The sequence below is a fragment of the Aristolochia californica genome, unplaced genomic scaffold (assembly GCF_029961685.1).
Source record: "Aristolochia californica isolate CCGP_79_NKW_82.1479 unplaced genomic scaffold, dmAriCali1.0.hap1 SCAF_11, whole genome shotgun sequence".
Classification (NCBI taxonomy): Eukaryota; Viridiplantae; Streptophyta; class Magnoliopsida; order Piperales; family Aristolochiaceae; genus Aristolochia; species Aristolochia californica.
This window is the reverse complement of record NW_027181782.1, coordinates 31,130,269-31,142,579: the sequence shown is the minus strand read 5'-3', so window position 1 is coordinate 31,142,579 and position 12,311 is coordinate 31,130,269. Positions and strand designations below refer to the sequence as shown.

General features: G+C 31.6%; 1 protein-coding gene across 1 annotated transcript; it reads left to right on the top strand.

Annotated features, from left to right (window-relative positions):
- Window positions 1-5,104: 5,104 nt before the first annotated feature.
- LOC137944769 (probable serine/threonine-protein kinase PBL21) lies at window positions 5,105-9,148 on the top strand. Its single transcript, XM_068790515.1, has 6 exons — window positions 5,105-5,739; window positions 6,093-6,277; window positions 6,460-6,649; window positions 7,296-7,687; window positions 8,163-8,594; window positions 8,815-9,148. The coding sequence occupies exons 1-5, from the start codon at window positions 5,631-5,633 to the stop codon at window positions 8,439-8,441; spliced, it is 1,155 nt and encodes a 384-aa protein (XP_068646616.1). The 5' UTR covers window positions 5,105-5,630; the 3' UTR covers window positions 8,442-8,594; window positions 8,815-9,148.
- Window positions 9,149-12,311: the final 3,163 nt, after the last annotated feature.

Below are 12,311 nucleotides of genomic sequence, written 5' to 3'. Positions count from 1 at the left end.
AAATAACTATATTGATTTTTAATTAATACCCAAGTTCTAATAATAGCTAGGAGGTGTTTTTGAGCCTATAAATTGCCATCCCAAGGCATTTGTGAAATAACTTAGTATATGGAAGTGAAAAACCAAGTGCAATACCTCAAGTCCTTTCCATTGTAGACTTATGTTCTCAAACATCTAGAGAGCACCCTTTGTGGTCTATGACATGAACCCACCAAAGGTTGAGGTAGTGAATAAAGGAGGAAAAACACTAGAAACTAACATGTTTAATAGTTGACTTTCACTACTTGAACATGACCACAAAGGGACGAGTAGGACATAAACTTGCAAGTAGAAGAGAAGAGAAGAGAAGAGAAAGAGAAAAAGAAAGTGAAAATAAAAGAAAATGGAAGAAAAACATAGTTTGGATACATGTGGAAAAAAAAAATTAATAATATTTGAAAAGTTTGATGATTAAAAATTTCTCTCAAGTTTCATATTTTTTTCTTTTCTCTCTAAATTCTATCATTTTGTGAAAGAAAAAATGTTAACTAAGAGAGAAAGTGATTTTTTTTTTTAATGATTCTTTGCAATCAAACAATAGAAAATAATTCCCTTTTCTTTTCTTTTCTGTCTGTTCAGGAATTTTGAGAAATTAGACAAAATTTGGGAAAGGGTTATTTGGTGATGCTTGTTGTATTTCTCTTGGTCAATGAATGAATTTGCTTACTAAAAGGGGCAATAATGAAGTTTGACATGTGAATAAATGCTTACTAAGAAGGATAACTGTTTACCTCTTTTTTTCTGTTTGCACTTCCATCTAATTTATTTTTTGTCTAGTATACTAATTCACAGATTAATCGAAATACTTTAATTACTATTATAGTGTTCAATCACAAACATTATCATCCCTAATTTCTTATGTTATTCCTAATTGATCACTGATTGGATCCCTAATTAATCTCATTATCCCTAATTGGATCCTAATCCAATGTGTCCCATAAGTTCAAAGCATGATAAACATGATTAAAATTCATAATATGATTTGTACAAAGGACTAATTAATGGATAATTAATGGTTCCATTAAAAAAACATAGATAAATTTCATAATTGAATGCAAAATGCTGAATAATTTAATACAACATGCTTAACTAGTTAATAAAAAATTGCTTAATTATGTTACTACATCTTGTTTCTAAGCATGCTTAATAATTTAATACAAAGTACATCCAAATTTACTAACATGCTTAACTTGATTAAAGTTCATAGCATGCTTTTGTTGGTCTAGATGGCTTTTCTAGAGGGGGGTGAATTGAGATTTAATATTTTTAAAACATAAGTTAGGCATGTAATATAAAGCTTGCAATATAGCAATTTCACTGTAAAGTAATCAATCACACACCATTGGAAACAAAAGAATTTTTATCATCGATGTTCCCCTATTTGTATTCACCACCCAAAAACCCTTTACTGGGGAGATTCCACTTTGTAAGTTCTAATAGCTGAAATTTACCTAAATTGATTCTAACTCTATTTAAGTTATGCGTAGCTCAAGTACACACTTTTTATAATTACAATCTCCTCGAGAGATTGGATAGATTCTAACTCTAGTTGACCCTTTCTATTTAGATTAAACTGGTTCTAGATAAACCTTTAAAAAAATATAATCAAAGAAATGAAAAATCAGTTACACCCTTTCACTTGGAGAGTACCTACTCCTTGAGAGATTCAAGCATCCACATCTTTGTAGCACAGTGGGCATATCAGAACTTGTCTATAAGAAATGCGAGGAAAAGTAAAAGATTTTTCAAGGTAATGACTCTCTTTCACTCACAAGCACTTTAGAGAAGAATTATAAGACTTCGAGAATAAAGGCTTATAAATTTGCTAATAAATGTTCTTTAACTTCTCTATGTGAGGTTTGGTAGGGTATTTATTATTTTCCAAAGCCAAAGTAACCTCTTTTTGCCCATTTGCGAAAGTCATTGTTTGGATTGATCCATCATTGTAAAGTGATTGATCGATCAATCGTGTATAATGGCTATTTTTCTGTTAGGATATGACTTATTGATTGATGAAATGTTTCCGTTGGACCTGACATGTTAAGTTGATTAATCATTTTTAGGGTATGATCGATCAATCAAAATTCAATCTGGTAGTACATTACAAGTATGATCAATAAGTGAACTTCCTATGATTGATCATGCTTTATGTCCTTGATTTGCAAGATTATGTCTAATCGATCAGGCATGTGGGATGATTGATCATACAATGTAAAATGTTCTTGCCTAGACAAGATGGATAGATCAGTCTAAGTGGGTTGATCGATTATGTTATATTGCATGAAATGACCATGTTGTAGTTGATCAATCAATCCACTTAGATTGCTCGATCATGCTTTATAAACTTGGTTTGTGCACTTCTTGATGATTGATCATGCTTTATGTCCTTGATTTGCAAGATTATGTCTAATCGATCAGGCATGTGGGATGATTGATCATACAATGTAAAATTTTCTTGCCTAGACGGGATTGATCGATCAGTCTAAGTGGATTGATCGATCCTGTTATATTACATGAAATGACCATGTTGTAAATGATCAATCAATCCACTTAGATTGCTCGATCATGCTTTTATGAACTTGGCTTGTGCACTTCTGGATGATCGATATTCTAGGATCACTGCCATTAACTCCCAACTTGAGAGAGAGTGTTGGATGATATTATGTAATTAGTGTCATTGATGTAATTATTTTATGTTTCTTGTCTCTTATTCATTCCTACTAGGGTGAAGGGTATAATTATAATATTATTGTAGGACCATGCCTTGTCGATCTTACCCTTGATAATGCCCCCAATAATTAACAAAAAAACCAATAGTATTTTAAATAAAATAATTAAATATCTATTATTTTTAATTCATAGGTAGTTTTTCTTTACTAGTGTGGATCAGCCAACCATTAAAGGGAATGGGAGATATTTAATAGTTTTGCTAATAAAAAAAAAGAACTAAATGAGTGTTTTGAGTAAATTTAAAATAGTTTTTGAATCAATTCTATACCCCAAAAGCAAAAAAAAAGCTATATGTTCAAACCAAAACTCAAAATTAACTGTTTTTAAGTATTCTTTGGTTCGAAATTATTTTAAGAAGTAGATTTAGAAATTTACATGCACAATCCATCAAGTTTTTTAAAAGCTAAGTATATTAGAGCTTTTATTTTGAAATCTTTGATATGTTTTACCTTAGATTCATTCTAGAATTAACCCTAGTGATTGTTAAATTACATTCCCTTTTCTAACAAACCTATTTGAGCTTAGGCTTTCAAATATTGCTATGAAGTAATTGATTTTTATGTAGTAGGAAACATAGAACTCTTATCTTTTTTTTTTTTTTATCATAGGTTTATTTGGAATTGATGTTCCTAAATTCTAAAATCATTTTCAATTATCTAGCAGCTACTTTTGAGCCATGAATTTCGTATTCTTTGTTCGATTGAGTTGCTTAGAGAAACCCATGTACGGTGTACCATATAACCCATTTTCTAATTTTTTAGAGTAATCGGTGATTTTCAATCTGAACTAGTGCCATGAATTTTAAAACCAATACTGTAATTTATTCAATCATTTTGGGTTATTATTTAAAAAAAAATCTTTTTTTTTTAAAAATTGAGTTTGTTTTTAAAAATCCTTATATAGGTTTACAAATTGTGCTTGGACTTCGAAATCAATTGAATTTACATACGTTGAGATGGTTATAATTTTTTGTTTGAGCTTGTACTGTAAAATTCAACTATTGAAAAACATTGTACATAAGTATTTGTGTAGATAAAGTAAATTGGTTGGTGTGGCCAATTGAATGGTGGAAGCCCCTCTTAATGTAATTTGGCCCTTGTAGCCTCTTGATGTAGATGTCATTTGACTTTCGATATAGTAGATTCTACTAATGCAAACACTTGTGACCAGGGTAAAATGGAGGTTATGTCAAATTTGGGTTAGGTTCATGTTAGCCCGTTTAAATAATAAAATAAAAAATATAAAAAAAAGTTAGACAATATATAAACATTTAAAACTAAATAATAAAAAATTTTAAAATAATTTTATTGGTAAATAATTAATTTTAAGTAGTATAAACTACTGAGTAAAATAACTAGTAGGGCTCCATGCATGTGCAAAAACTTTACCTAAGGAATGGAGGGACTTCCCACCCTTTAATGGTGGTAGGGGAGGTTGTGTCTTTCTTCCTCTGGGCATCGGGTATTTTGTTATTTGTTCCATTTCCCTTGAACCTATTTAATTTACCCATTTCATCCCAAATGAGAAAAAGTATTCTAAATCTCATTTGTTTACCAATTTAATCTCACCTTTTTTATTTTCTCCTTTAGGAAGGGATCACCTACATGGTAGGGAGGGCAAGGGCAATGCATCCCTATGTTAGTCAATATGCTTAAAAAGGGTTGACACCACCCACCCTACATTGGGTTTATATGAGAAAATATTAGGATTTTATGAAAACTTATGATAAATCAAATATGGAACAACTAGAGGGTGAGAGAGAGTGCCCCTAATACGTGGGGCCATCCCCAAATATGGAGGGACCCATCTCTCCATTTTCTTACTTCAATCAGCAAGAAATGAATTTAATCATCTACACTTTCATTATTTCTTATCATTCTCTCTTTGGATACATCGTCTAATCTTTGAAACAAACACATTTGATTGTTTTTTTTTTTTTAAGCTCACTACCAAAGACAAAACTACCCTTTTCGTGAACCCGGTTCCTCTCCTTGACCCCACAAATTGTCCGGACCGTTCCACGCCCACACATAAGAGTCGAGGCTCATTGCTCGGTGCAAAACGAGGCAACCAAATGTTCAATCAAACACCATTTCGCTTTCACTCTTTTGTGGACCCGGTCCGGTGTGATTCGTAGCCATCAACATGACTATCCGTCAGGAAAGCCACCAAAGCCTAACCCATTGTCCCACATGTCTGGGCCCAGGAGGGTAATTTCGTAATTGAACAATTGATTCTCTTGTGAATAACGGAGTCACGGCCATCCCGACAGGCACGAATAAATCAAAGCTGAGAGAGAGAGAGAGAGAGAGCAGAAGCAGTAATTGCAGAGGGGCCACCAGCATGGACAAGGAGAGAAGGAAACCGCGATGGGAGAGAAGTTGGAGTCCAGAGAAGAGAAAGTAGGAGGACAGAGGTAGCGACGATGATGGTTACCCGTAAGAAGCCGGTAACTTCGGCGACAAAATAGCCGTGAAATTTGGCCTGCAAAAACAATTCGCGTCTATTCACAACAGAAAAACAGCTTCGTTTTTTTCCCATTTTTATTTCCCCCCTCCGATGCGTGAACGTTCCCAATTGGGTACAACGTCCGAAATTCTGAAAGAAACGTTTTTTTATCGTCTTCTGATTGATTTGTACGCGAATTGTTCTGGGGACTGCCTGTGGTTGTGTTTGAGATCTTTGATTTGCGTTTTCTGTGATCTTTTTCGAGGAATGACCAAGTCTGTCTAACGAACCCGAGCTGCATTTTGGTCGGAACTGAGATTGTAAGGTCTGAGTTCGGTGGGAAATTGGGTCATGATTTGTTTGCGTCCTGGTGTTTTGGATTAGAGTAAAGCTCTGGTCCGTTGCATGTGCAAATGAGCTGCTTTTATTGCATTGGTTCTCGTCAGAAGGACACGAGCAAGATCAAAGATAGCACCAGCGTTAGAAAGAATTCTGGGCTTTACCCAGAGTCGTCGTCGTCAAGTAAGAGCTTTGTTTTTATATTTTCGCTTTTGTTTTCTTTTGCTTTACCTTTGGAATTTTGGCAATTTTTACATCCATTTGATTGTCTTCTCTCCGTCTACACTAAAATTTAATGTTTCTCGATTTCACTTTCTTGTCAATTGTTGGTGAAATCTGTGCTTCCATCAGACGCAAATGATCTGGTCTAAAGCTGGTATTTTATATACTTGAGTATTTATTGCACAATTCGAATTTTAACTGCACATTTGATGCTTGTGCATGGCCAATGGTCTGCTGGAAGTGCAGTCATCTTTGTTTTGAACCTCCTTTTTTGGGTGTGAGCATATAAACAATTTAATTTTTTTATCTCGCAGAAAGTGGGAAAGGAAAGGCCTCTTCTCAGAGAGACGTTAACCCAAATAGTAGTAAAAAGGCTGCTGCTGCTTATAGTTTTACATTTCGAGAACTAGCAATTGCTACTAGAAACTTCAGGATCGTAAATTTGATTGGGGAAGGAGGATTTGGACGTGTTTATAAAGGGAAATTGGTCGACGGGCAGGCAAGTTAGCATCTGTCTTTCTTTCTTTTCGATTCTCAGAGAAATTTGCATAGATTATGTTAGAGTAGTAACAATGGTCATAATGACTATAGCAACAATAATAACAATAACTGCATGTTGTGTGGCCAAGCTTTTTGTAATTTATTTATGAGTGAAACGTACTGAATATTGATAAATAACAGGTAGTGGCAATCAAGCAACTGGATAGGGAAGGAGTTCAGGGCAATCAGGAATTCATTGTGGAGGTTCTCATGTTAAGTCTCTTACACCATGATAATCTTGTGAACTTGATCGGTTACTGTGCTGAGGGAGACCAGAGGCTCTTGGTTTATGAATACATGGCACAGGGCAGCTTAGAAGATCATCTTTTTGGCAAGTCCCCTACTTCTTATTTTTATCCTTTTTGGTAACTCTGTTAATATTCTGGCTGTATGTTCCTGCCAAAAAAGATTGACTACATTTCACAATCTATGCCTTGATTCTAAACTAGTCATTTGGAGGGTGCAAGATTTTGAAAACTTGATGTAATATAATGGCTTTTAGATTTCTTCTGAGCATTTGAGAAGCCTCTGATAACTGGTGTCCTTCTTGTCATGCATTCTGAAGTTTCTGCTCTTCAGTTAGCAAGCTGAGGATTACATTTTCGTTGTACAAGCTACTGAGTCTACCAAGTACTAGTTCATCTTAATATCATTTAAAAATGGTTTTATGTTTGAGTACAATCTAGTCTCATGCCTCCATAACTTTTTATTTTCTGGCATATATCTGTGAACTGTATGCACTTAAATTTTTAATATGCATGAGGAAATGAAGGTTACTATCATACTTTTTGTGTCTTAAAGGCATCCAAAAATTATAGAGATCTCTAGAATATGATTAACACCATTTCTGATTTAGTACTAATACAATACTGGTTTTGTTCCCTTAATAATTCAACACCTTCTTATTAATTTTCTAATTCTTGCCAATGAAATCTCATGAATACAATTACTTATTTTCAATTTTGACTTTTTCTCAGATCTGCCACCAAACATAGAGCCACTTTGTTGGAACACGCGAATAAAGATAGCAGCTGGTGCAGCTCGAGGGATCGAGTATTTGCATGTCAAAGCAAACCCACCTGTTATCTATAGGGACTTGAAATCAGCAAATATTTTGTTGGATGACGACTTTAATCCTAAACTCTCTGATTTTGGACTTGCTAAACTTGGCCCAGTTGGAAACAATACTCATGTATCAACAAGGGTAATGGGCACCTATGGTTACTGTGCCCCAGAATATGCTATGAGTGGCAAGCTCACTCTCAAGTCTGATGTATATAGTTTTGGAGTGGTTCTGTTAGAGTTGATCACTGGAAAGAAAGCATATGACACTACCAGACCAACAGGGCAGCAGAATCTTGTAAATTGGGTAAGCCCCATTGCCACTACCTGTGACAAATGTTTTGCCTTGCAACCACTTTCAACAATGCTTACCTGCAAAAACACCAAACTGGATTTCATGCCACCATATTACATGTCAGTGTTTAATTATTATCTGATTCAATTATTATCATTTTTTTTCCTCAAATTTCCTTAGCATGAGATTCTTAACTCTTTATGTTATTGCAACTTCAAGCTCAGCTGTTTGGGTAAAATAAATAAAATAATAATAATAATAAATAATCATCTTAAAAATCTTGCTTGACTACTAACCTGGTTCCTATTATACTAGTTATAAGTGACCTTGATGACAAGTATCTCTTCAGTTATTGTGGAAAATATTTCAAACAAATTCTGAAAATACTCATGATTACCATCTTTTTTTTTCTGCTCAGTAACTACTATGTGATGCCATAACTGCTGAAGTATTATCCCAGTTCAAATTTATTTTTTTGTTTTTACAGTCACGCCCTTTATTAAGGGACTGGAGGAATTTTGTTAAATTAGTTGATCCATCATTGGAAGGCCGCTACTCCAACAAAGGTCTCCATCATATGATAGCTATTGCAGCAATGTGCCTACAAGAGCAACCAACTTTTCGGCCTCTTATTAGTGATGTTGTGGTCGCCCTTGAGTATTTAGCATCTCGACCATACATGCCAGAAAACGAAAGAAGGCGAACTATTGTGGTGCCACCATCTTCTGTAAAAACAACATCTGCGACAAGTTTTGAGTCTGTCTAGGAGTGTCACCAACAAATTCTGATAGATTTTGATCATTGACAGAATTGAAGCAGTAATATTATGAGTTCTTTTATGGTTTTTTAAGAGAAAGATCTTCCCTACAGCTGCGCAAAGCCTTGTCCGGGAATCATCACAGTTTACAGCAAGGAAAAGGTGAAAATTTACTTCAATCTCTCATATCCTGTCTGCCCTTTGCCTATCTTGTAGATAATTCCTTGCAGAGTCCATTTCTATGAACATACATTTTGATATGTGGATTGACATAACTGGGATGGAAGAAACACAAGCATGCTTTATTTGGTTTTGATTATGGTCAAGAGTTCATGGAGAATTCTGAGTATTAATTCTACTTGTCTTTATGTGGTTATCACAGTGTAACTCTTTTCGGATATGAAGAGCTTGTTGTAAGAAAGACAGTGAATCAAAAGCCTCTTCTAATCGATGGATCTAGAGTTCGACTTTGTGTGCAGATTGCGACAGGTTAATGATGTTATGCCTGAGAGCCATTTTTTCAGTACCTAAGGATTTGATTGCTGGGTTCTTTTTTTTTGAATATGGGCATGTTTTTGGATGTGTATTACTGAAAATGACAGAAGATGAGGTAATTGATCTCTTGCTTGAGGCTAATCTTCCTCATCTCTGTGTAAGTATGTTCACCTATAAGTACTACTAGTTTGAGTGGAGGAAAGAAGGCTTTTATATGGAATTTGTGGCCACAATATATACATCACTAGTATTTGATTTAGGTTGTGAATCTTAGACACCCTCTTTTTGTAGACCAAATTTACCAGGTCCTACAAGGATAAACCTAGAAGAGGGAAGGGGAGTGAATAGGTTTATCAAATTGTAAAGGTTAATTTAATTTTTAATTTACATCAATACCAATTCAATCAATAAACATAACACAAATAACTCAATTTTTTTTATAATACTTCACAACCATTAAAGTACCTGATGTTGGGTGCTCTGTCATTGCAAAGTTCCTATGAGGTACTAACTACACTCTATAGATTATGTAGCAACTTGTACTAACCGATTTAGCCCAAAAATATTGAGATAAGTTAAACTCATTTAACATGGTTCTACACATTTCTTGAAGGGTCCTATTCATAAGTCACCCTGGGGTTTTTGCCTTGCTTTAATAGGTTCCATGTAATCGACTCTATCCATGTGGTCGACTCCTTTTCTCTTCAATAGTTTTCGTTCTTACATAATGAGATCAACTCCTTTCTAGTTCAAAACCTGCTATTTTGAGTGGGAAACTCCTTTTGTTTCTTTTGCTAGTTCATTGGACTAAATTCCTATCGATAGACTCCTTAGGCAAGACTTACTTTAATTTTCCCACTTAAGGAGTCGACTCGTTTGCATGGGGTCGACTCTTTTTGCCTAAATTACTAAATTGTCATTCTTTTATGCGAATTAGGGCACTTCAAGAGGGAAAATTCTATATTTTTTCTCCCAGAGAGATAAATTGTATAGATAACATGAGAAGATTTTGAGAAAAAAGAAACTTTACTAATAGAATATTTTGCAACCATATGAGTAATATTTCAAGAAGTAACGGTTTTATAGAATAATTTGAAGGTTGGGTCCACCTTATTGTTGTTATAGTAGTTGGTTCATGTGGTCCTAATTTTGTCAAGGTCCACGTTCCTCCTCTCAGTGTCTAGTCTGCAATTATCTATAGGACCATGCCGGCCCAACGTGGCTCGGTGTACAAAAGTGGTCTCCGGTCTATGTTTATTCTTTATTAAATTGGACGGCCTAAGATAGGTTACAGCTGGAATAGATTGGGCCCACTTGTAATATAAATCCCCCCCACCCCGTAGGTCTTTATCTCGTTCAAAGTCATCGTCAAACTTGAAAGTGAGAGACAGAGAGACAACTCATTGTAACGAAGTCAAAGGGTTTTAATTCCTTGGGAAATTTACCAAAATACCTATTTAAATGAATTTATTTATAATAATAACGAAGACCAGAAAATATTTACAAAACTACCAAACTTTGACCGGTCCACTGTATATGTGGACAGTCAAAGTCAACACGGAAGCTTTGACTGCTTACGTGTCACCCCGTCATCAGAGCGGCAACGTACATGAACACATAGGCTGCCACGTCATTATTATTGACATGTCATCCGCCATGTCATGATAAAATTTTGAATAAATTTTAAAAAAATTAAAAAATCAAATACACTTTTTATTACCTAATATCTGAAATAAAAAATTAATTTTTTTAAATAAACAATTAAAAAAATAACTCTTACTTATTTAACACCATTTAATATCAATAAAAATATTTATTAATTAAAAAAATTATCGTTATACTTTTTATTACTTTATATTTTAAAAAATAAAATAAAATAAGTAAAATATTAGATTTAAAATATTTATAAAGAAAAAAAATCTTACTCTTAAGTCTTACCACATATTATTGATATAAAATATTTATAAATTAAAAAAATATACAAAAAGTTATTTTAGAGTTTAAAAATACAATTTATTTATATACTTTTTATCACCTTATTTAAAAAATAATAATGTTTACAAATTTAAATATTTATAAATAGAAAAAATCTAGCTCTTACCCATTTATTATGAATTTAAAATATTTATAAATTTAAAAAATCTTACTCTAAAGTTTTACCCATATATTATCGATTTAAAATATTTATAAATTAAAAAAAATATACAAAAAAATTATTTTAGAGTTTAAAAATACAATTTATTTGTATACTTTTATTACCTTATTTAAAAAATAACAATATTTATAAATTTAAATATTTATAAATAGAAAAAATCTACATCTTACCCATTTATTATGGATTTAAAATATTTATAAATTTAAAAAATCTTACTCTTAAGTTTTCCCCATATATTATTGATTTAAAATATTTATAAACTAAAAAAATATACAAAAAAATTATTTTAGAGTTTAAAAATACAATTTATTTGTATACTTTTATTACCTTATTTAAAAAATAACAATATTTATAAATTTAAATATTTATAAATAGAAAAAATCTACCTCTTACCATTTATTATGGATTTAAAATATTTATAAATTTAAAAAATCTTACTCTTAAGTTTTACCCATATATTATTGATTTAAAATATTTATAAACTAAAAAAATATACAAAAAAATTATTTTAGAGTTTAAAAATACAATTTATTTGTATACTTTTATTACCTTATTTAAAAAATAACAATATTTATAAATTTAAATATTTATAAATAGAAAAAATCTACCTCTTACCCATTTATTATGGATTTAAAATATTTATAAATTTAAAAAATCTTACTCTTAAGTTTTACCCATATATTATTGATTTAAAATATTTATAAACTAAAAAAATATACAAAAAAATTATTTTAGAGTTTAAAAATACAATTTATTTGTATACTTTTATTACCTTATTTAAAAAATAATAATATTTATAAATTTAAATATTTATAAATAGAAAAAATCTACCTCTTACCCATTTATTATGGATTTAAAATATTTATAAATTTAAAAAATCTTACTCTTAAGTTTTACCCATATATTATCGATTTAAAATATTTATAAACTAAAAAAATATACAAAAAAATTATTTTAGAGTTAACAAATACAATTTATTTGTATACTTTTATCACCTTATTTAAAAATAATAATATTTAGAAATTTAAAATATTTATAAATAGAAAAAATCTAACTCTTATCCACTATGGATTTAAAATATTTAAAAATAAAAAAACTTACAAAAAAATATATTTTAAAATTTAAAAATACAATTAATTTGTATACTTTTTATGACCTTATTTACTAAATAATAAATTATTAAAAAATACATTAGTTAATTAAAAATTTTACAACACCTTTTATTATTA